Source organism: Salarias fasciatus, chromosome 4, assembly GCF_902148845.1.
Source record: "Salarias fasciatus chromosome 4, fSalaFa1.1, whole genome shotgun sequence".
Lineage (NCBI taxonomy): Eukaryota > Metazoa > Chordata > Actinopteri > Blenniiformes > Blenniidae > Salarias > Salarias fasciatus.
Genome location: NC_043748.1, coordinates 10,854,064 through 10,879,744, shown reverse-complemented (window position 1 = coordinate 10,879,744; position 25,681 = coordinate 10,854,064). Strand labels below are relative to the sequence as shown.

Below are 25,681 nucleotides of genomic sequence, written 5' to 3'. Positions count from 1 at the left end.
GAATGTTGAAGTTAGAGACAACTAGATGAATTGGTTTTCATAAATGTAGATTTAGGTGATGTAGATGTCAGGTGATTGGGTAGTTTCCACCTCCAGAGTAGATGTAGAAGATATGAATGATTGTTGCAGTTTACCCCCATCAAAGGAATATTATGCAACTTCTATACCAGCACCTTATGGTTATTGCGAAACATTGCAACTGCACACTGGTTAAATTGTCATAAATAACATAATCTCAAAACTTAAAAAATGAACCCTTCAGTACTTCTTTTAAGCAAGAGATTGTTTATAACTATTTGCAATATCCTGTGAACAGGTCATCATCCATTGCTAAGGTTAGTGGTTTGATCCTTCATTTCACTTTGTCCTTTGGTAAAACACAGGTAACTGTTTCGCATTGATGTTTTGGTCATTTTATATATATTTCCAATGACATTTCTGAGCATACAGTATATTATTGGTAAAAATAAATAAAAAGGAAAGGCTCCCAAAATCATTTGTACTGGATGTCAAACATTGTAAAGCAGATTTTACTATTTCTGTCTGTGAATGGCTGAATGTTTGAAGAGTGAACGTGTGCTCCTGTGTGAAGGACTGAGACTGCAGGAGAGGTGGAACTGAGTTATATAGTGAAGTCCACATCATGGACACTGAACCACATCAACAATGTTTAAGGCCAGATCAATTCAGTGCCAACAGTTTCTGGTCAAGTATTTTCAGTGATCAAATTGTGATCTGAATTTATACTCTAGCTTCTGAGTGTTCACAATATTGGAAAGTTTTGGAACGTTGATCTATAGTGTTGAATTATGAACCAGATTTAAAGAATTTGAGCCATGATCTAATATGAAACAAAAAAAAGTAGAAAAAAATATGTTTTTTAGAATTAAATGGATTCCACTGGGAATTTACAATTCACTGTTTACAGACAATAAGTGAAAGAAATGCACAGAAACATGTTTTTTTCCCCACTCTTTTCTCTGAACACTAACAGACAGAGTTAGTACTACCCCATACTTTTTTTTTCAATATATAGATCCTTGATGATACTTGGAAAAAAGTTAAATCTTCAATGGCGTGTGAAACCTTTTATTGACACGCCTAAGCAGAGCTTTATTTTGCTGTGTCAGAAGCATAAATGTCCACTAGATGGACCCCTACACCTCCTAGAGCAGAGTTTTGGCTTCAAGCTGATTTAAATTATATTTGATTTATTTTACTTCTATGCAAATGGAACGGAATCTAAAGAAAAGGACCTTATCATTATGTGTGTGATCAAAGAGGAGCAGGAACAGACTGCCAGCTGCAGCCGGGCTCAGTGGAGGAGACTCACATGGACCAGTCTGATTTGAAGTGACCTCTTCACACCGGCAGGTGGCGGCCTTTCCAAGCAAATATAATCAGATTAAAGGAACCCAAATGTTCACAGACCCCTCTGTTTGGCTGGAATGTTGTGCACCTGACAGTCCCGGTCCAGAGGTAGGCTGAGCTCCTTCTCTCTCTCTCTCTTTCTGGATTTATTTATTTTTTTATTTACCGGATAGTTTGAACCATGACCTCTTTACTGAAGGACAACAATCTTCTCTTTAATTGCATCAATCTGATCAGATCGGCGGCTGATTAAAGGGAGTCGGCTCGCTGATGTTTGAGGAGGGAAATCCGCCTTGCTGCATCGCCGTGACGCAATTCACGCGCTCCTGCTGCAACACGATAAAATATGAATCATCCGCCGCTCCGACGCCTTTTCTGGTGTAAATATGATGTAGACGGCGAGGAGGGGGTGTGGCGCCGAGGCTCTCCCAGTCACCAAAACAATACACGCCCAGACGCTCGCGCATTTGTGGCGTGAAGCGCCGGGGTCGCGGGGTTTGGCGTGATCGCGGGTTTCCTGCCCCTCCAGGCCGGCGCGCCGCGCTCCGTCCGCCCCGCTCCGCACGCGCCGGGCTGCGGATACCAGCGGCACCGCGGCACGGAGCCTCGTCCTGTTTACGCAGATCGAAAAGCTGGATGCGGAGCGACCCGATGGCCTGCGGATGAAGATGTCAGAACTACAGCAAGGTTTGGGTTTTGCCTCTATTTTTTTTATTTATTTATATATTTTTTTTGCTTTCGCGATCAGCTGTTTGGTTCCGTGCAGACAGAAAAGAGCGCAGAGAGGAGAGGAGGAGGAGGACAAAGGCGCGGATGGAGGGAGAAGTGCCCTAAATATTTTGGATCAGATCAAAATAAATGGATAAAAACAGCAGAGATGTTAGTTTCCTTTATTTCTTAGCACTAACCCCAGCCAGCTACAGCGCTGCCCCAGTCCACTGGTGTGGGTGGAATAAAACGCCACATCTCTGCATTAGAATTAGAGCATTTAGATGATGTCGTGCGCTGTTTTTAAGTCATACATAGTTGCTTAGTGTCATGGATTTATTTCTGGCAGGTGGACTAATCTGGTGCATCCATGGGGCTGCTGTGGCTCATTATCTATAGCCTGCTGTGAACCATGCAGCTCACTTCTCCCTCCAGTACCAGGCCACAGTCTCACATTCACATAACTAAATCACTTATACTTTCAGGCCAGTGTTATTCTTTCTATGTGCACCAATTTCTTCATAGCATTTTCTTGTTTTCCTCAGGTGTGTCAGCGCTGTGATCCATGGCTGTGCTGTGTGTGTCAGTGCAGATTGTGTTGCAGAGAGGAGTTTGAATGCCTCTAAAATCTCAAGGTAAGAACACATCCTCTCTGTGTCTTTGACCTTGTGTGTGTGTGTGTGTGTGTGTGTGTGTGTGAGGTGTCAAAATTGATGTGTGGACTTGAACATCTGCTCAATCTGTGTGAAATACTCCCTTCTCAGTCACAATCCTTTTTGTATCTGTGTTTACGAAAACATTTGTGTTCTCCCGTGATTTATGTTTATCTAGATTCTGGACGAAGTGGTTTCGTGTCAGCAAGTCTACAGGGAATTCTCTTCTTAAACTTAATTAGATAAATTGCTGTGAGGGTAGAGGCAAACAGCAGCAGCTGAACCCTCTGAAAGGGCTATTGTTAGCATCTCAAATGGAAATTTATGGCACACACTGTCACAAGGCCTCCGTCTCCACCAACAGCCATGGAAAGATGCTCAATGTAATGTGGATTTAATAAGGGTTTACCTATGTGTGTGTGAAGCTGTGTGGATGCATCTGTGTTTGCACGGTGCGCCCGTTTGTGTGTTTGTGCGCTGCAGGCCATGAACTCGCGATGAACCGCAGTTCACATTTTGTACAAAGTTAAAAGAGAATCAGCTCTGGGCTGTCTGGCAAGCTGTCTCTGAGTCAGCAATCAGGACTAATGTTCCTTCGCCGAGGACTGAACAACAGCATCGTGTTTGGTGTGGCCATCATTAAAAATGTACACTACGCTGCTCATATCAGCCTGTGCACAAACGGATTGTTTGACTTGTTGCAGTGTGACAACAAGGTGGATTCATCTAGGATGAAGCAAATAAAAAAATAAATTTAGAGAGAAACGCCTCCTGTTGGGTTTGCAGTCCTCCTCAGGGCAGCTGTCTCTACAGCTGAGGCACGGAGCATGGATGAAAAGGTTTCAGGCTGCAGAGAAGATTGTTTTTAATTGTTTTGGCAAATTAGATTCTGCCCAAGCAATGAAAAACTTTCAGAAACATCATTTTGACAGTCCTGCTTATGGTGTTAAACTTTGCTCCAAAGCTTTTTCGCTTTCATTTTCAGCTTTTTATTTTACTAGATGTATTATTTTATGACACTAAAAGCAGATAGCGTGGTTTATGCTTCCTTAATGCATCAGCTTTCGATTTTGTTTTTTCACTGCTCAGACCATGCAGAAACAGAATCTGGACATAAGGTACTTTTCTTAGATTTTGGTGGGCAAACATTTTTGTTGGAAAACTCGTATATATCCCAGAGCAGGGCCCTTCCCCGGGACCGTTCAGGTTGCATCACGAAGTGAATCCAGTGTGAAACTTGTAACGGAACCAAACGCGTATCTCATAATTCACTGTGGAACAGAAATTCACCACGTTCTTTCTCCCGAAAGCAGTGAGCTCCAGAAGGCCGGTACTTTCATGTTTCAGAATGTATCCGAGCTCAAAGCCACAGCCGCATGGTGCACGGCGCCGCCGGAGCAGAATCTCCACTGACCAGTGCTCCGCTAGGAAGAACCGGCAGGAAATAACTTTACTCAGCCTTTTGTTGAAACTTTTGAGATGCAAAACTCCAATATGAGCCGCATTACGTGGTTTCACAAGTGTGTCCAGCCTTTCAGCAGCCCGGACATCTATTCTGACGGAGCAGAAATGTATCTTCAGTGTTCTGGAGAAAAAAATTTGAATCCAGTCGGTTGAAAGTGTCCTCCATGTTGATGCTCTGACTTTTCTTTATAGGATTGGCACGCATGCACGTGCACTCTTGCAGCACGCGCTCCGAGCCTGTTTAGATGGAGCAGCTGTCGGCTCCTGTTATATTGCAGCGCAGCCACAAGTGTCACAGTTACTGAGTTACTCACCTGAAGTAACTGTGTTTGTGTGTATATGAGCTGCTGCTGGGCCGCTGTTCACCAGGGTAGGAATTTAATAAACGCTCACTTTGACGAAAGACACAGCCTTCCCCACCGCTGCACTGTTCCATCGCTGATTTACTGCAGCTGGAGAAAGAAGTCATTTTGCATCAGATACTTGTATTACTGCTTATTCTGAATTGGGTGTTGCTTTTATTGAGGCCGTTGGCAGCAAATAGGAAGTTAATGTTGAAGAGACAGGAGGAAGTCTGTTGACTGGATCACACACAGAGATATGACCTATACAGAGAAGGCACACACAGGCTTCACACACCATGCAGGCCATTAGGTGCAATGTAAATGCAGTGCAGTTTAAGTGTGGCATCACTTGTTTGCGCGTTCACTTCAGCCTCCCCATTGAAACAAATGACTGTAGCCGAGGATAGACGTGGCAGTATTCAGCATTTCAGACAGAACTGAAGAGTGGTTAAAGAAAAATAATCATCATTTAGACCTAGATGTAAAAATGATCCAGTTTAGACTGAATATCATCTGGTAAATTTGCTTGTTTTTATGACAGAAAATTCATATTTCATTCATCTGTTCTTTGATTTTGATAGTTTTTGGATCTCATGGTCTGCAAGCTGCAATTTGTTAGCAGTTATGTATTATGTCATACATACCACTATGGTGCATTTATTACCATTGTTGCCCTCTCTCGATGTTTCATGTTAGGATGTACTGGAGATATGGGGTTAAACTCTCTGAAAACAATGAGAACAACTATATATGGAAATCTGGGTTTAATATAATGATGTATTTGCTTAAATTAACTTAACATTTTCTTGTCGTAGCCATTTATGCCACAGCTTGAATTATCTTGTAGACGTGACTATTGGAGGACAGCACAGGAGTGGTCAGTGTCCTCGCCTCACATGAAAAACATCCCTAGTTTTGTTCTAGATTTGTGTGTTAGATGAGTTTTCCTACAGAGTGTGAGTTTACTTGGTGACTTTAAATCACCTGTAGGAACGCTGCATTGTGGTATCACTGTGACTTTAGCTGCGTTTGTGTTGTGTGGAATAGATTAACGAACATATCGATTGAACTTCAAGTTCATCAGAATATGATTTCAGCTGCTTGTTTGTGAACTCAAACTTACCGAAACCAGACCTGTAATCACAGGTGGGTTTCCGAAAGACACTTTATGCGTCTCCTTACTTGACATCAGTGAAGATTCAGCTTTCTGAAGGCTGTTCTGTGGGTGTTTTTCAGCAGAGTGAGAAAAAGAAGCTTTTCTGCCGCTGACGGATCATGAAAGCACTGCAGGCTCTCGCTTACCACCGCCACCGTTCTGCATGCGATCGCAGACACAGAAAGTTAAATATAGGCACCGTCACATGCTTCACCCACCACGCAGAACTGCAGCTGGAATCCCAGTCTTTTGTCATCCCGCGTAACCGATACGTTAATCAGTCTCTGCGCTGATGCCTCCGTTGTTTCTCCTCATGTGACGCTGCCGTGATGCAGGCTTTGCTCACGTTGAGAGTCCAGCAGGAAAATACTCGCTTTAAATATGGGATGCAGACATAAATGTGATATTTCTTTGTGGTGCCCTGAAGGCCTGCAGCAACTACTAATTTAAAATACTATATTTAACATTTTATTATCTCCCTGCACTGGATTTCACAGCCTTTTCTTCCTACCACTTAATGCTCATTTCAAATAGAAAATCTTTCACTTTTATTGTCTTCCACACACTTTGTATGTTCTCTCCATCTGTATCTGTCTCTTCCATGTCTCCCTCCATCCACGATGCTATTCATCATGTAATTGGACGGATTATGACTAATACCAAACCCTCCGACTGTTTGCAAGCCGTGAAGCAGATTCTGCAGAGATTATAAATAGCCTAGTATGTTTGGTTGCCTGCGTGTTTGCCTGAGTTCAGTCAGGATTACACATTCATCCGCCTTTTTGATCTCTGAGCTGTCAGACTGAGTTAGCTGCTGAGGACATTGATAACTGATGCAAATCTGCTATTTATTGATGCAAATAGCTCAACTTCTGCTGCTTGTATCGATGATATCGGGCTCATTTTCATCCCGGCACTTAGAGAGAAGATTGGAAACCATGAGTCGAAGTTGTTCGGCGAGAATAATGTTGAGAAGTGTAATTAAAATTTATTAATTGATTAGTTGGTCTCGCATCTTTAATTTCCCTAATAGAGCAAATTGATGCACAAACGCCCACTCCATCTCCATGCGCTCCACTTCAGATTTAGATTTTGCCCTCTCTCTTGTGACTTGGTATTCACACACACACACACACACACACACACACACACACACACACACACACACACACACACACACACACACACACACAGCCCTTTGAGGGTGATCTTGTGTTTACGGACACTCCCGGGAGACCGTGGTTATAGAGTGAAGAGGAGCTGCCCTGATAAACAAAAGGGTGCAGGGATAAGTGCCGCGCAAGATAGAAAGCTTCTCTGTTGTCATGGCAACGAGCCCATCATCTGCATGGGGCGGTTGGACTTCTGACGTGTTGACGGTGGATTCTGGATTAGAGAGAGAGAGAGAGAGAGAGGGGGAGATGAAGGAGCGAGCTGGTTTGATCCAGCGCCGTTTCCTGGGCGCTCTTTATCTCCCCGGCTGGTGCTTTGATTGTTTTGTTCTCTTTGCCTTCGTCTCCTCTTAAAGAAATTGAGCGCATTAATACTCGCCATCGAATCACTCGCTCCGAGCTCCGCTTGAAGACGATCACACCGCCAGGCCCTGCAGCAGGACCGTGTCGAGCCCTGCGTGCACGAGCAGTCTGTGTATTTATAGTCGGACCGGGAGGTTTGAGAGCGTGTTGCGTTGCTGTTGCATAAACACGGCGCACCGACGGGCATATTGACACATCACATATTAAAAGCTGTCAGTGTTGCTTCTCTGCCAATATGACGGCGGTTCCCCGCTGGAACGGCGGCGTCAACACAGTCTGCAGAACCTGCTGTGACTTTACGTTTTATTTTTCAATGGCAGCGAGAGCGTCCCGTGTTATTGATCTGTAAATAAACTGTGCAGAGTTTTATATTAATTCAGTGATGACTGTTCAAAATAAAAAGTTGTCAAACAATCTCAAATTATCCTCATGAAGTCAAAATGCTACTTTTATTTGCTGGATGAGATCCCTTTTTGCTCGCTTGAGAAAGTAGAAATCTTAAAAGAAAATTGGAGATCTGATGTGGAATATTGGTTTATTAAGTTGTATCATCTGTTAGTATTGATCAGGCTGCTCTTGTTCGCGGCGGCTCGTCTGTACTCTGTGGGAACTGCAGTGGCGTTCAAAGCCAGCTCCGTGGATGGTGCGCATCCCTTATCCCTCCGGTGAAGGCTTTAAGTGGCCGGCCTGGCGCTGGGCGACTAACTCCTCCACAGAGCCTTCCAGCTATTTTAAGAACTGCTGCTTGTGTTGCCTCCTCGCTGTCGGAGGCAGGTCAGAGTTTCCCTCGCCGCTGTGGCGAGTGGACGAGGGGGTCGGTCCGCCTTGGTGTCACCTTGTACAGATGAGGTGCTGATAATGAACCTGCACTGCTGAAAGTCAACAACTGCATCCGAGTACTTATTACAGGCAGAAGATGCTCGCAGTGAGCGCATCCTAATTGCAGAAAGGCTGAGACTATGTGTAAAACGCTGATTAAAACAGGGATCGGTGATTTGCAGTCCTCATTAAGCTGCTTTCCATTCACAATGGAGATAATTTAGTCACCATTAAAATTTAAAGCAAGCTGATTTTCTTTTTATGGAATGTGAAAACATCTTACTTTCAACATTTCATGTAAGTGAGGTTTTTTTTTTCCCTCTGAAATAAGGTCTGAAGGCGGGGTTGTCTTGTATTTGGTGTATTATTAATATTCAGCACTTGCTGTGATGCCGAGTTCTCCCTGACAACAACCAAGAGGGCCTCAGAAACAAGAGAAACAAGCCGGCGCTGGATGCAGACTGCGGACGCCCGGCTGAGACAGTCAAAGGTCGGTCGCGGTGAAAGGAGACCTGTTGATCGTACCGGCGGGATGACAGGCCAACTGCAGGTTCTAAAGGTTACCGTTTACATGCTGTTCAAAGGCTGCAGCTCAGATGCTCTGGGTGGCAACGAGGACGACACGCCAAACCAAACCCGCCAGGCAGGAGATCTGAGAGCCGAGGACACCGGAGACTGTAGAACATTATCTTTTTATTCTGTATAGGACACAGTTTTAAATATATAAATTAAACCATGAAATGGCTTCTCTTGGAGCTGGGATTGCGTGAACAGACCATGGTGACAGGGACTCGTTTTCTCTGGAGGGAGCAGCGGAGCATGAAAACGGCGCGGGGAGTGTTTACCTGCTCGCCGCTGCTGTTTGAGTCTGCGGCTGGAGGACGAAGCCTCCTCGGTCTCTGCGTCTTCTTCTGCTGCTTCGCCTCCGACTGTTCCAGGTGCTCTGCAGTCGTTACCTCAGTGTGTTCGTCTCAGTTTGTGTTTGCGCCCTGCTCGCCCGGGCAACTGTGCACACCATGTGTCCTCAGAGCTCATTTCTGGTGGATATGCATGTGTGAGTGTGTGTGCTTGTTAGTGAGAAATCTCCAGCTTCTGTGTGTGTGTGTGTGTATATGCGTGTGTGTGTCTTGGTTGTGTTCGTGACAATCGGCTGATCCATCAGTCTCTGTCTCTCTCTCTTCCAGTCAGCCTGTCTTACTCGATTTATCCTTCCAACATCATCCTTTTGTTTCAGCGCCTCGCTGACTTCTTGCTTCTTCTTTGACTTGCTTTTCATTTTCACATTTTTCACACGGCCATACACTCTCTACGCTGCAAATTACTACATTACTACTTGCATTTCTTTCATCTTTTCAGTGCACATTAGTTTAATTCACACTATTCATCACTGGTCATGTCAGTATGTCTCACTTAAGCGTATTGTTGTTGTTTTTTTTGGAGTTTTTAATAAGTGGTTGTTAGGAATAAACACAGAAACTCAATAAACCCCGAATACACCCTGATATAAACTAACACTCCTTTATCCAGCCTTGTTCTAAACAAGAGTAAAGGCTTCCAAGTGAATTTTTAGAAGTCAGATATTTCAGCTTGTAATCACTCTTACGTAAACACAGTTATAAGTTCACTCTTTTCCAGGAGTGATCTGTGAGCAGTGTTATTTCAACCAGCTCACTTTCCTACCCCCAGAACGCCACCGACTCATTCAGTGAAAATGGTTACTGTATTGGTTATAGTAGTTACTGTAATGGTTAACTGTATTTAAATATAGCTATTTCTTAGTGTTTTATAAATAAAGTTTAATGGATTGAAAGTCAGCTCCATCACTCTGTTGGATAAACTGGTGTAGAAGATGAAAGGGTGAATTAACTATTCCTTTAATTCTGGGACGTCTGGTTTGTTTTCATACTGCAACATGTGTGGGCCCTTGTTACAAAGTCAAAACCTGAATAAAATCTCCTGGATGAATATTTTGTAGATCATCTCTCCGTCCATTTCAAAATCTGGACTCTCTGGGCCATTTCAGGAGTTTCTGTCTGGTCCAGACACTAATACCTCTAGATATATATGCTTATGCATGGATCATTGTTGTGGTTTGGAAAGAAATGTGACCAGTTTTCACATGAGACGGCTCTGGGTTAATCTTTATTTTCCATCTATTTAAAGGTCAAATCTTTGCTCCGTTGAATTATTGAATCGACCCTGTGGTTACAGTTTATACATTATGCAGCAACACCTCACATGCAAATGCTAACCTATATAATCAATATGCTCGGATGGAACGCTCATAATGAAGCACATTTTGACTATTTTAATATATTATATATTTCTAGAAAGGATTTGGCTCATGAACTGAGAAACATTAAAAAGAAAAGCTAAATTTAGTTTTAAGGTCAAATTCAAAGAAAAATCAATTTGAAGTGGCTAAAAAAATAAATACAACTACAAAAAAACTAATCTATTCAGCTGCTTTTCACCTGTTTGAGCCTGTTTCATTTTCTGCTCTGACGAAAACCTCTGGATGTGTTTCATCCTTCTTTAACCTTCTTTTTTATTGTACCGTGAAACGCTTTGGCTGTCCATAAGCTTTTTTTTTTATATAAAAAAAAGTGCCATAAAAATTAACTTGACACTGACATTTGTCTGTGCCTCATTCAAAAGTAGTTGCAATACTTGTTACTGCAGTTTCTCGGTGGCGTGAACCTTACATCTCTTTCAGTTCTCTCCATCAGTTGTGCTTCATGTAATAATAATGATGTGTGATAGCAGTGGGATGCTCGAAAAAAGCTGAAAAAACTTATCAAAGTGCCGAACCTGTAGTGTAAATATGCTTTATGGCAAGCTGAAAACACACCCCAATTTCTACTCCGTTGTCTTTTTTTTTTTTTTTTTTTTTTTTAATAAGAGTTGTGATTCTGGCAGGGCATGGACGTGCCTGCTTGTACCAATCCATCAAATGCAGAGAGGCGAGAGGGAGAACAGATGAGTCCACATCAAAATGTATTAAAAAAGGGAAAAGGCCCATATGGAGTCTGCTGCAGCATCTGTCAGCACACTGCATCAGCTTTGGCTTTTGAAGCAGGAAAATATATCAGAGAATAAAAACTATTTGAGTAAATATTTTTTTTAATTGTGGCTCAATCAAAAGTGATTCTTCGCTGACATGGATTTGTGTAAACTGGATGGCTTCCAGATGTTCGTTTTCCAATGAGGACAGACGTAGAATGTGCTGAAGGCAGAACAAACTACCAACTCCCAAATTCTCTTCACCATCTTTCAATTCTTCATTTCTTTGCTCTCTTTTCTTGTGGCGTGCTAAATTTAAAGGTGTGTGTGTGGGCTTTTTAAACTGCAGCTCAACACACAGATTTGAGGTGGTCGATAAGGACAGGAGGAACTATCTGGTGCCAGAACGGCCCCTCCATGGCCCCATCTTTGAACTTTGTTCCAGTGTGTAATTGTGGTGTATTTCTACTTTGATACTCTACTGTCAGCTCCCCCTCTTATTTCATTCTCTGGCTGTGCTGCTTTAAAGCTCTCTCTCTCTCTCTCTCTCTCTCTCTCTCTCTCTCTCTCTCTCTCTCTCTCTCTCTCTCTCTCTCTCTCTCTCTCTCTCTCTCTCTCTCTCTCTCTCTCTCTCTCTCTCTCTCTCTCTCTCTCTCTCTCTCTCTCTCTCTCTCTCTCTCTCTCTCTCTCTTCCCCCTCTCGTCCCCGGGTGCTGGCTGGAGCTGATTAGAGTGGCCCTGCTTGCTTTGATTAATTGGATGAGCCTTGTCTCCGCGCCAGCCTCCTTTCCTCTCCCCTCCTTTCCTGTCCTCTCCTCCACTCAGCCAGGTTGCACATCCCGGCGGTAGAGAGAGACGAAGGCATTTTCTGTACAAAAACAAAGACTGGGATCCATTTGTTTCTCCAGTGGCCTCGACTGGCTGCTGTATATTGTATTTTTTTGGTAATATGCTTGGTTTTGGTATTTTGATCACTCATGTGATGGGCGTGTCGGCAGTGGGGGACTGGTCCTGGTTAAGGAGGGTATCTTGACAAGCCTATTTTTGGGCTTCTGATGAAAGATGGTGGTCGTTTCATGTTGTATAGTGCTGCATAAGTTCAATAAAAGGATTTTGAAAAGCCAAAAACCCTTACTGTCCAAACACACAAAGCTTTAATGGGTGAGAGCAAACAACAAAGCAAAAAAAAAAATAAAAATTGAGTGTGTGTCAGCAGATATTTAGCTAAAGTCACATTAAAGTCAACACCTCTTCGAATGATATATCCTGTTTTAGCTTCTTCCCTCTATAAACTTTTAGTACGTATGCATAATATATGTACTCAGACATTACATTATGTTCCACACTTTCAGTTACAGAAAAGGAAAATATAAAATATACAGCAAAAATGTTTCAATTGATGACAAAATCCTGAACGTTAGTTGGGATTATGCCATAATTTAGCATTTCTTTTCCATAGGGGGTTCAGCTAAAGTGAGATTTATTCACCATAAGGACTGTTTTGCATTGATTTAGTGTGTCCCTGTGCCTCGTTTGTCTTCTGGCTGCACCCTGCTCAAACCTGACTGGGGGAAACTTGGAGCCATTGTTCTCCGCTCACCCTGTCAACCCCTGTAATGTTTTAATTCGTCCTTCAGGCTTTGGTGACAACAACAAGCCCTTCCATCTCCAAGGCTCTGTCTCCCAGCTCATTTGTCTGCCCCCTCTGCTCCGCTCTCATCTCCCCACCTCTCCCTCCTCCTCTTCTCTTCGCGTCCTCGCCACATTGTGATGTCTTTAAGTGAATTCCACTTCAAATACTGACCTCTGAAAGGTCGTCTGCTGCCTCCTCAGACTCCCTGTGGCTCTGTCCATCTTTCTTCTTTTTGCTGTCCTTTTTTTTTTTTTTCCCCTTGTTTTTCTGTCTTTGTTGGTATTTAATCTCCTGTGCCCCTCGCACGGCCACGGCAGAAGCAGCGGACTCACGCATACACTGAAAATGACACGCACAAAAAAACCCCACTGGACGCAGCCAAGTGAACGGCTGGCCGGCGAAGCCTCTGTTATTCCGTTCCGGCAAATGCAGTCTCCGGAGATGATGTGAGCGCCCAAGGGGCGACGAGGCTTTCTCAGAAATACAGACGAGCTGCTGTGTTGTTTCGCGATGTCCCTTCTCCTTCCGTTACAAGCTTTAGTTCATCAGCCACAAAGTCGGAGAGACCGTTCGCCTTGGCCTTTGTTCTCGTCTGCTAATGCTAACCAGTGACTGTGAACTCTGTATGACAGGGGGAAATAAACAGGCGCAGTAGTTCAAGGACTAAATGAGGCATCGTTCAGTGAAATATCAGCATGATAAAGGGCTTCAGTTGAGATGATGCAGTGTGTGCCTTGTTTCAGTGGTCGCTGGAGTTGAACAGCATTGCTGTGTAATTATGCCCTGCATTGTACTGAGATGGACTGAGAAGGCAAGTTTGCTCTATTTATGTCAACGTCTTAAGATGTAAATAAAGCCAAAGGGAAAAAAAACAAAAAAAAACAACAAATTTGACAGTATGATTATACTGTGTTAAAAGAACACAACAAATTCGAAGTGGAGCACCGTGATGAAATCTCACTTTGTGGTTTCTCAGTTTCATCAATATAAATTTCAACCAATCGTTGTTTTAAATGAATATATGAAAAATGTTGCTAGGCAAAAAAGCCTAAAAAAAAAGCCAATTTCCACAGTTCTGTTGTGGAAACATAAAACAGCTTAAATAAAGCACAAACGGCAACAAGCGCAGCATCAAAACACAGATAGTGGCTCACTGGGAAACACAGTGGAATTGCATTAGATCCAGATATTCCCCTCAGGAAACACTTGGCTGCAGATTGTTTCCCTTTATTTAATGAAGAGAGGCTTTTTCACAGGATGCTTCATCAATGCAATAATTTGGTCAGCGTTGTATGTAAAAGCATATAAACATCTTTCAGTCATTTATTAGGGTGGATGATTTAAACACCAACTAAATCCAGAGGTTGATCTCTCTTCTCCTGTGTGCTTTGAGCTGGCATTGCCACAGATTGAGTTGGGCGCTCAGTCTTATGCGAAGAGCGATAATGGCTCGGGGAACGTGGACATACATGTCAATGCTGTTTACATTACAATGAGCAGACAGCTGCAAGACCTTCCTCTTCCGTTTGAGTGCACACAGAGTGTGCATCATTTGGGGAAGTTATTCAACCACACCGGCAGTTGGTGCCACAATTTCTCAACCTGCTGTCTGAACATAGCTGTGTCTTGCTGCTGTTCCGGTGTTGTTATTTAAAGAGCGTTCCTGTTGTTTCCTTCTGTCTCTCTCAGGCTGTGAGCCCTGAGCAGGCTGAGGATGAGCAGTCAGGGCAGCAGCAGCAGCAGCAGCAGCAGCAAGGGAAGTGGACAGCATGCTGACACTCCTCCCCCTCGTCACACCCCCGGACCCAAGCTGCAGGTACAGCGTTCCCTCTCCCGCGACACCATCACAATACACTTCTCTGCCCTGGGGAAGGAGGAAGACGATGAGGAGGAGGAGCTCTACGGGGTGCCGTCCGCCCTCGATGGTACGGAGGGACTTCAGGCGCAAGCTCCGGGGCCCGACGACCAGTGTGTGGCCACAGGCCTGGAGGCCAAGGAGGAGCTGCTGTTTGAATCCGTCGGGGTGGAGGCCTCCCCCGGAGCTGCAGTGCTCCCTGTTTCATCCACCGCCCTGTCTGAACCCTCAGATCCTCACTCACACACTCCCTCACCTGCCATGACTATTATTCCCACCTCCAGCTACTCGCATTTGAGTTCCACACCTCCTGCCAGCTCCTCCTGGCCGTCCGACCGACCGGCTGCCAGTCCTGCGTCCACAAGTTCCAGCTCGTCGTCCCCCTGCAAGTCTGCGACACTGTCGTCCTCCAAGCCCTTCCTCAGCCTGGTCCGGTCGTTATCCAATGACGTCGAGTCTCGTGAACCCGCCCCGCCGCTTTCAACCGTTGCGCCGCCGCATGCGCGCCACCGGCACTTAATGAAGTCCTTTGTGAAGTCTCTGTCCACGGACACTTCTAAGACAGAGATGCAGGAAGGCCCTCCTCATCAGTATCATCATCAGCAGCAGCAAGTCCAGTCAACCCATCGGCCTCCGCCGCGCAACATGCAGCTCTTCAAACAGTTCTCCCAGCCCCGCCTCACCTCGGCTCCTGTCATTATCACTCAAGCCGGTGGAGACTCCAAAACGGCCCCTTCCTCGCCCATCATGTCTCCAGACGGCAGGTCCTTCTTCAAAGTCCAGGAGGTCGAGGCCAAGATAGAAGACACCAAGCGGCGGCTGTCAGAGGTGATGTCCGACCCTCTGCAGCTGTTCAGTAAGATCATGGGGGATGAGTCTGGCGTTGGAGCCGCTGGAAGTGCCTCTCATCGTGCCAAATCGTTGTCCTCCAGTGCGTTGGAGCTCAGCAGCGTGGCCGCAGTGAACGGACACGCGGAAAGTAACAACAACTACAGCATCAAGGAGGAAGATGGGCCAGAGGCGGAGGAAGAGGAGGAAACCCCCACAGGGAAGGGCCCAGACTCGGTTTTTTTCTCTTTCCCTTCACTGGCACCAGCTCAGGGCCTCAGTCAGGCCTCTTCGTCTGCTCTCCATAAGTCTCCCTCTCTCACTCTGGGCCGCTGTTCGATGTCAGCCCTGGTGGCTCGACAGGAAGATGAGGACTTCTGTGAACTGTACAGTGAGGACTTTGAATTGTGTACCGACACGGAGACGCCGGATGGGGATCGGTCCGGATCCCGGCTGCCTCGCACTGGGAGCACCGGCTTGTGTAGCGAACTTGATACAGAAGATGAGAGAGTGGAGGAGGAGCCCGTGCCTGTGACCGGCCTCATCTTTTTAGCTCAGTTGGTGTATTTATACCTACTCCTTCCTGTGCCGCCATCTGCATGCGCAGTGGTCCATGGGATTATAGCTGGGTTCATGTTGGCCTTGCTGGTCCTTTGGCTGTCGTCTCCTCGACGTTCCTCTGTGGGGAGCAGAATATGGAGGCGAAGGATTGAGCACTGGAATGTGGCTCAGTTAGATATCAAAGAACCAGGAATATACAAGGTGAGACGAAACACAGGGTCTGTAACCAACTTGACACTCATGCATTTGCAGTATTTATGTAGTTTGTTCTTGGAAGTTTATATTTTCTTTATGGTGCAGGACATTTTTTTAATGCAGATTTAAACAATAAACTTTGCTTTACTTTAAATTCCAAACGTTAAATAAACCAATGTGTTTACAGCTGATAGACTCAGAATTGTAGATTATTACAGGGTGATTTATCCTTCCAAAGTAGCTGCTTACTGCACACAGGAGGGAATTGCATATATTTTTGACTTTTAGCTAAATTATACTTGGCTGGACTGTTTCCGATGTCCCTCGGAGCTTGTGTTTTGTATCTGTAGACCGTGCGTTATTTCCTCTATCGCAACAGTCTTTTTTTCAGCAACCAAGTGGCGAGATTTCCCCTGTTGTTACAATTGAATTGGCTTTTCTCACAGCGTGTCCTTTGGGACTGATAAGGTAGGAGTTTTGATGAGAATTACACTCTACTGAGCATCCTGGGATCCATGAGGTTATATCACACCTCTTCTCCAGTGACGGCTACAGTTTTTCTTTTAACCAAACATTTTAATGAGAGGCGTCACTGCGTTTGCTCCCTGTTCTCAGCGCTCTTTGTTCAGAGCTGTGGAAACTTGGGGGGGAAAAAAGCAAAAAAAAAAAAAGCTCAGTAGTTTAAGCAAAGTTACATAAGCGTGTGTACTTGTATGTGTGTGCCTTAGTGTGCACCAAGTTGTGGCACAGGAGAGCCTGATGGCTGGAGGCCACAACTGTTCCAAAAGAGCAGCGCTGTGGTAACATACCGCACACATAGGAACGACAGACCCCAGAGCAAACAAGTGCACAGGAAGAGGGTTGAGGCAAACGTTCGTCTTTACTTCTTTACTTTGAGGATGAGCAAAGACTGCAATGTGTTCCTTGCTTTTATTATGTTGCAATATTAGAGATAAAACATCAGATGTAGAATCATGAACACACAGCTTTAGAAGTTGTTTAAACCTATCACCTCACCTCAAACCCTCAGGAAGAAAAAACAAATCATGTAGCGTCAATTAAAAAAAGAAAATGCTGTTTCTCCACCCCTACACCCTGTCAGGGCTGGATGAATGAGATCCACAGCTACGACCCAGAAATGTACCACGCCACCCTGACCCACTCCGTTTACGTCCGTCTGGAGGGCTCTGTCCTGCGTCTGTCCAAGCCCAACCGGAACATCTCCCGCCGTGCCACACACAACGAGCCTAAACCCGACGTCACTTACATCAGCCAGAAGATCTACGATCTGACTGACAGCAAGGTGCAGTGGCCGCCGGCTCCCAAAACGGAGAGGTTATTTTGCCGTGAGAAAAGACTGGGCATGTGAACGCAGAGATGGGCGAGCCATGAGTATGTTGTGTTTGTGTCTCTGTTGGCATTGCAGGGCGGTTGTGCGCTTGTTGATAAGCTTAATGAACAGTGACATCGAGCACACGTCTCGTCACATTTGCCGTTGCCTGAATGCATGCTCGCTAATAGGTCATGTTCAGTGACAAAGCTGCTTATTCTCAGAGTCGCATACTGTGTGTAAACATGGAGTGAATATCACAGGTCACTGACCTTGTATACACAGCTGGGCATCTTATTCAGGCTGTTAGTCTGCTGAGTCAACAGTTTTGCATGGTAAGAAGGCATTCCTCATCTCAGTGTATCACAGACCTTCAGTTGAGTTATCCATGTCATGCACAGTCTTTTCTGTCTGGTGAATGCAAGGTCCTTCTTTGAATGTCATTGGAGTAATACAGATCAGCCCGTACTTCTTTCTGACAATTGTCTTGATTTGTATTTCTCTGGTAACAATTTGGTGCATTATCGTTCGCAATTATTCTCTGTAATGCAAAGCATTTGTATCGTCCTATTTTCTGGTTGTCTTCCTATCAGGATCGTGTTGTACAGAAGACTCCAACACAACCCTATGTGATCACGATATTTATGATCTTTACCCCACAGATCTACCTGATGCCTCAGAGCTTGGCCAGGAAGAGAGTGTGGAACAAGAAGTACCCCATTTGTATTGAGCTGGCCAAGCAGGAGGATTTCATGTCGAAGGCCCAGGGAGAAAAGCCCGAGGCCGGGGAGGAAAAATTGGTGGGAATGGTGGAAAAGCTTGAACGAACGGACAAGGGTGAGAAAACTGAGGCATCAGTTTCTGTCGAGGAGCCCAAAAGACCACCCTCTGGAGGAGGGGATCTGACAATCTACTTGTTCGGGAGGACGGGTCGAGATAAAGAAGAGTGGTTCCGGAGATTCCTCCTCGCATCGCGAATAAAGTCAGAAGGGAGAGGCGGCAATCTGTCTGGTATCTGCAAGAGTGGTGAGCTCCACGCTGGACTCTGTACAGTATCACGAATTGCTCAGGTTTTCACACAGCAATGTCATGGACACACATCGCTCCCCGCAGTCAGAATAACTATTCTCCTGGGTACCTAACTGCACAGCAATCAGATCTGTGCATAAGCCCCGGCTTAGGGAATGGCAATCCCCTCAACGCAGCCAACAGATGAGTGTGAATGGGTCAGCAGGATTACATGCTTAGAGAAGCGGCATATTATATCGTTGCTTTCCACTGTGGTGTGTAAGCCTGTGAGGGTATAAAGACAAACACTGGCATTGTGAATATGGAAAAAGTTGTTAAAAAAAAAAGGAAATCTTGCAGAAAGCCCTTGTTTTCTACTCTTGCTACTCTTCACATTTTGCATCCTCCCTTCCACTTCTAGCCTTCTCGACCTCCCACAGCCGCAGTGGCAGCGTCCAATCCAGCGGTGGCTTGGAGGCTGACAGCAGGAGCAGCAGCCGGGGAAGCCTTGAGGAGCTGTCTCAGTCTCAGTCTCGACACAGAGAGACCGCTGCTGCTCCCTCCTGTGGCCCGGCTGGAGGGATGAAGCAGAAGATGCTGTTGGACTACAACATCTACATGGCCAAATATGTCAACCCCCAGGCGCCACCAAGAAGTCCAGCTGCCACTGACAGCCCCGGGCACAGCCCCGAGAGCAGCCCAAAAACCACCAAAAAGGTGTGAGACTGGTGGATTTTTCAATTTCTTCCATGATTATAGAAGTGTTTATCTGTGAATGTGAAGTTCAACCAGTGGTCATCAACTATAGAGCCAGTTTTTGCGCCAGTGGCGGATCATGGTTCCTTCACTGAGTTTCTTACCAGGATCAGCATGGCGGAGCTTTGCATTTTTCAGTGATACACTGTTGAACCACCATTTCTAGTCAATCGCTTCTTTGGTTTTGTGAAAGCATCCTGACTTTTAGCTTGGTTGGACATGGCTTACAGACTTCTCAACACACGTGACAGAAAGAAAAGCTGTGATCAAGTTTTGTAAGTTCAGACATTGGATGTGTCCTGCTGCTAACAGGGAGCTACACTGTTTTATTTTCTTTTATGCCTGGAAAGCTAAAAGTTTGTACGTGTATGTGTTACAGTTACGCAGGAGTTCAGAAGACTCGGCGGAGCCGGAGGCCTGGGTCAATGCCTTTCTTGGGAGGATATTCTGGGACTTCCTGGGAGAGAAGTATTGGGCCGATGTAGTCTCCAAAAAGATCCAAATGAAGCTCAGTAAGATTAGGGTGGGCAGCAATGCTAGTTTGCACAAATATGCATGTACAAAAATATCACATTTACATGTGGTTAGTTCAAGACAGTCCTTGTTTATTTTTACGCTGTTCTCTGTGTTTTAGCTGCCATATGTGATGAATGAGCTGACTTTGACTGAGCTAGACATGGGCTTTTCCATTCCTAAGATCCATCATGCCTCCAAACCGTCCGTGGATCACCAAGGTAGGAAATGGACTGCTGTGCTCTCTTTACATGTTTTAGTAAATTTTCTCTTTACCTCTAACACTACAGTCCGACATGCCTTTGACCCACCGTCTCATTTTCAGCCTCTCAGCCATATTTCTGTCGCTCCTCTTGTTTCGCTCCTCCTCTCACTAAATTGAGTCATTGCCTCGACCATCGAAGCCTCCCTCCCTCTCTCCTCCGGTGTCTGGCCCGTCCGCATGCCTCGCACTATTAAGCCTCAGTAATTAAGCTTCATGTCTTGGCACCCCCTCATCCATTACTGAGACACTGACTCACCACGCCCGCCTTGAGTCCTGCAAAGGGTCTGGCTTGACATGCAGAGATATTACACTGATGTGAGACATAGTAGTTCATACAAAATCAGCTGGTTTTGGATGGAAAGGGTAAGATATCTACAAATGAAGAAAAAAATGTGTCTCCAGAGGTATCTGTTTTGTTGATTACAGCTGTCACTATTTAATACTGTGTTGCCTCTTTTATTTTGTTCAGTTTAGCTGACTTCATTTAACTGAATCCATGAAGCAAGCCGCATAAAATCAGTTCAAAATGTTCACTTCTAAAGCTCAGAAGGTCAACAGCAAACCCTGACAAATGCTGAAGGCAGGATCTTGTCTCTTATTAGAAAACTTCCCAGTTTTATGCAGAAACGCACTGGACAAAATGTCAGCTCTACCAATGTGTTTACTGGTGCAAATGTAAAAAAAAAAAAAACATCTCAACAACACTTCTGCCTCACACAAACATATCAATAAATCAGTAATCAGTGAAGGCTGGAAAATGAATAATGAATTATCAACATCGGTTATCAGCGAGAGAAACAACGCAGCGAGGTAGGAATGTGAATTATTTTACTGCAAAGTAAGTCAAGTGTAAACAGGAAATAATCTCCTGAACTCATGAGATAATTTACACCCCAGAGCTTTTACACCTTTCGATTGTTACCTGGAGGACAGTTCTTCTTGCTTGCAGCTCTGCTGGAGACGTCACATCAGTCAAACCCCAGGGAGGAAACTCACATTCGGAGTTTCACTCTTACTCTACTCTGGTGTAATTGAGCAAGAGCTTAATCATTACCTTGATGTTAACACTCAAACGTTTTATGTTTCTATTACTAATCTGTCCAGGTCTGTGGTTTGATCTGGAGGTGTCCTACACAGGATCCTTCCTCATGACCTTAGAAACAAAGATGAACCTGGCCCGTCTGGGTAAAGAAGGCGAGGGTCTCGGAGAGCATGGGAAGGAATGGTAAGCCTTCCACTGATTACAGAAATTTAGGCTGATTTTAAAATGGTTTGCAGGTTTTTGAGAGTGACACAATTGGTTTTTCCACTGACATGACTGAATTGCTGTCTGATTGTCTTAGAATCATTAATGAAGGTAAAGAGATGAACTGCTTGAAAGAATAATATCCTCTGCTCCCAAAAGAATCTCTAAACTCAATGATAATTGGATAAATTTCCTGCTGGAGCCATACTGGTTGTCATGTGTGTTTTTCACTTTCCCTGCTCTTTTTGTGTTGGTTCTTCCTTCTCTTTACACACTAATCCTCCCTCTGGATGCTAATCACCATGGATTCGTCCAATGGCTGGTGAGTTTGGGAATTAGACGCCTACAGCTGCCTGAAAGGGAAACAATACCTTTTTTTCTTGAGTGAATAGGTGAAGATTACGTTATTTCATAGGGGATACAAGTAATCTGAATGAACATTGATTGGCAACAGTGAATGTGTGTGTGTGTGTGACAGGAGCAGGCCACGGACTTACTGTTTAGCAGACAGTGATGAGGAGTCGTCCAGCGCTGGCTCGTCAGATGAGGAGGATCCCCCTGAACTCCTCAGCGACAAACCTGCTCTCCCTGGAGGCGAGGGGTGAGGAAATCAATTTTTTAACAACCATATGTATCTGGAGGAGGAAAAAAGGAAAAAAGAAAAAAAATTAGGCCAAGTCACGTTCATAGTTGTAGCAGCTCGTTCTGCCTGTTCGGTCCACCCTCCCACTCAGGCCCACATGTTTGAAAGCCGACTGCTGATTTAATGCAGCGCCTGGTCACTCCTCTCCACCGTGGGTGCTGAGTAGTGAGAGATGCTGTGATGAATAAATCATGAACCTGACTCACTCCTTGCCCCCCCCCCCCCCCACCCCCCTTCACCTCCTCCGTTTCCATCCTCTACTACACACACAGCTATGTAGGAGGCCACAGGCCCAGCAAGATCATGCGCTTCGTGGACAAGATAGCCAAGTCCAAATACTTCCAGAAAGCCACAGAAACCGAGTTTATCAAGAAGAAGATGGAGGAGGTGTCCAACACGCCGCTGCTGCTCACTGTGGAGGTGCAGGAGTGCCGAGGAACGCTGGCTGTCAACATCCCACCACCACCTACAGACAGAATATGGTATGTTCAGCAGCTCAGTGGAGGCTGGAGGATGTGGGAGTCATGCTGTCTGTGAGAGTGTGGCACTGCGCCCTCTGTTGGCCACAAAGTGAATGACACTGAAAAGTAAGACTGTCAAGTCAAAAATTAAAAAAAAAAAAACAATTTAAAAAAAAAATGGGGCCACAAAAGAAAATACAGAAAGAGATGTAAATAAAACTGAGTTAAATTGAGATGTGTTTTTGTATTATTAATGATGTGAAACAACTGAACCATAAACTTTTATTTTTTTTATAGAGCTTTCAAAAATCATTCAAATGAAATAGTTATACTTTATCCACAGTATCTGAGATGCATTTCGGCCTCAGCCAAATTACTTCCATCAGATCTTTCTGTGCTTTTCTAGTTGTTGTTAATTCATAAATCATACATGTTTTTTCAGCAACTACCATCATCCAGATTATAAAAGTTAATTTTCAAATAATCTGATCGGAGTTCAGCTAAACTGCACCCACACAGTACTTGCAGCTCATCTATTGTGCACTTAACATATCTATCTGCACACTATCAACACAGGGCTCTTTAAAAGAATGGAAAATGTTGCAAGAGTGAACCTCCAAACTTGATACTTATTTTAAATTCAAAGTGATAAGTAGCTGTTCAATTTTAACAGGAAGTTACTACCATCTGTAATCAACCGCTGACATTCAGGAACTTGCTCAACTTGCATTCTTCAATATGGCATGACTGATAACGTGTGTTGTGTGGTCTTGGTTTGTCAGGTACGGTTTCAGGAGTCCGCCCCACCTGGAGCTGAAAGCGAGGCCCAAACTCGGCGAGAGGGAAGTCACTCTGGCTCATGTGACCGAGTGGATCGAGAAGAAGCTGGATCAGGAGTTTCAGGTATGTGCCGACACAAGGAGGAGCTGATGGATCTGAATGTTTCATCATAAATACCAAGTCATGTATCTGTTGACATCAAATCCCGTCATGTTGACATGTTGGCTCAGCTTCACGTCACATGAGTGAGAAGTTCAAAGTGTAGTCAAGGACCAAAGGAATGACCTTCTGCAGATGTTCAGGGTGAGAATTCAGGCTTGAGAAAGGGACTGTGGGATTCATTTATGGCTGCCCACCCACGTGCACTTCAAAGGAGTGCGCCTGCGGCTTTCCCACCCCTCACATACAGCCTGAGTAATGATACGCCTGCTGTTTGATAACTACCCTGGAGCACACCTGCAAACAGCTGCAACCAAGTGTCCTGTCAGGTCCGCCACGCATCTACATTTATCTCGGCCTGACTCCTTCTCGGAGTGTAATTATGCAGCTCCCCCATCCACCATGCCTCTGGAAAAATACAGTGCTCTCGTGCACACTGGTGTCAGTTTTGAGTGAGTGTTTACATCTAGATTTCAGCAGTGGTTGAACTCTCTTATTATTGGGTTTCCAGCACAACAATGCAAGAATGTGCTTCAAGTCTTTCATGCTAAATATATCTACGCTGGAAAAAAAAGAACCGATTTCTTCTTCATTTCTTCCTTCACTGCATCCATAAAGCTAATTTTCTCTTGGCTGGTGACTCCATCCTCTCTATCACAGATATGAAAAACATTTATTCGGAATGCACCACTTTTATTTAAGAACATTTCTAACAATGTTATATCTTTTAATATATTCATTGTCATCCATATATTTTTGTTGACATTGCTTTGCCTCCCGCAGAAAATATTTGTGATGCCAAACATGGATGATGTATGGTTACCCATAATGCACTCAGCCATGGATACGCGTTCAAATGCCAACTTGATTACTGTGACGGACGATGCCTTGAGGGATCCAGAGCCGGAGGAGCCGGACGCCTCCGACATGTGAGGACTGCTGCCGGTCAAAGCAGCCAATGACATGAATTTTTTTTCCATTATGACGATTCAACAAGTCTTCGCCACCTCGGTAACCACAGGTGCGGTCGTGGGCCGGGCCAGTACTTCGATATTTTTGCCCATATTCCAGTCCCAATGCTGCACCACCAAGTGGCCGCTCATGATGTGCACTTCCAAAACTGGAGAAAAAATAGTCTCGCAGTCATCTGAGGCCACTGAAGCAAAAGAACGGAGAATAGTGACTCGCAAGTTGCCATCCAACAACGCCGTTTTATTTGGTCACGGGGCATGTTCAGACCGTTCAGTGTGTGATGCGGTGGTTTGACAAATAGCCATCTGATTCAACCCGAAGAACCATAATACCTGTGATGTACAGCTGCACCAAATGTGATAGTGGTACAGTGTGAACTTTTTGTTTGATGTTCCTTACGGGGCAGTTTAGTGTTGCTATAACTCTTTGGGGGAACTTTGAACTCGTGATAAACAGTGTGTGGGCACCAGCGTGAGCAAACAGCAGAGGGAATAATCATACACTTCTAAATGATTTTGCTGTAAGCCCCCAATGTCTGTTATTAAATGTTTCACATGGCAGATCAGCGTTCATTTCTGAGCATCACACATCGCTGCCTGGCACTTATATGCAACCCAATCAATGGCGCTGTGTTGAGGAATAGACATGTGGTCCATTTAAATTCGCAGTGGACACTCGTGTGCTTTTTATCTGCGGTCGGATTAGAGAAAAAAACTGACCTCAGAGGGGTTTTATGAATTAAAATCCATCGGATAACACAGCAGCAAAACTTTGCTTAGGTCTGTTGAATGTATACACAGAAATGCAGCTCCCTGACTCTGCAAGGAAAAGTTCATTCACTTATAACATGCTTCTGAGCAACATGTTTCAAGCGCTATTCTCATGTTCTTTTCTGTAAAAGTTATATATATTTTTTAATTGCCAAAGCAATCTATCTGTAATGTTTGAGAGGCACTGTATGAGTTGAACAGTGGTAAATAAGCAATCAATCTTTCTTCCCACAATAAGGCCACTCCAGTGATAGATGGTCAAATGTTTCTGAAAATTTAGACGGAAATAATGTGTCAGAAATTATTTCCTGGTCAGTAGGAGATTTAAATATTTTGTATCTACAATAAACACAAAAAACTTTATTGGTATTGCAGAAAGACGCCCAACTTGTCCCATTTGACTAATTATACTGGATATTAGCCATATTATTTAATGCTGCCAGTGGACATCAAGCTGATGAATGCTGTTTTATGTTTATTTATTGATTTGTTCTATGTTGTACATATTAAACACCAATAAATGAGAACAGGATCTTTGTAAGCTGCCAAGTTATCCGTCTGCTAACCAGGTGACTTTTTACTTTCCATGTTTTATGTTCAGACATGTGTGTTGGCAAGTGTAAGAGGCAGAAAGTGCCTTTTAAAATAATCAAA

General features: G+C 44.5%; 1 protein-coding gene across 2 annotated transcripts; it reads left to right on the top strand.

The window, feature by feature from the left end:
* The first annotated feature begins 1,562 nt into the window (after positions 1 to 1,562).
* Positions 1,563 to 25,534, top strand: tex2 (testis expressed 2). Of its 2 annotated transcripts, none has more exons than XM_030089422.1 (13): positions 1,563 to 2,058; positions 2,625 to 2,714; positions 14,375 to 16,130; positions 17,227 to 17,427; positions 18,117 to 18,480; positions 18,884 to 19,179; positions 19,598 to 19,741; positions 19,853 to 19,952; positions 21,101 to 21,221; positions 21,727 to 21,843; positions 22,158 to 22,367; positions 23,129 to 23,249; positions 24,069 to 25,534. In XM_030089422.1, the coding sequence occupies exons 3-13, from the start codon at positions 14,400 to 14,402 to the stop codon at positions 24,216 to 24,218; spliced, it is 3,555 nt and encodes a 1,184-aa protein (XP_029945282.1). In that variant the 5' UTR covers positions 1,563 to 2,058; positions 2,625 to 2,714; positions 14,375 to 14,399; the 3' UTR covers positions 24,219 to 25,534. The 2 variants fall into 2 exon arrangements, with proteins under 2 accessions (XP_029945282.1, XP_029945281.1); XM_030089421.1 differs by having other exon boundaries at positions 21,721 to 21,843.
* Positions 25,535 to 25,681: the final 147 nt, after the last annotated feature.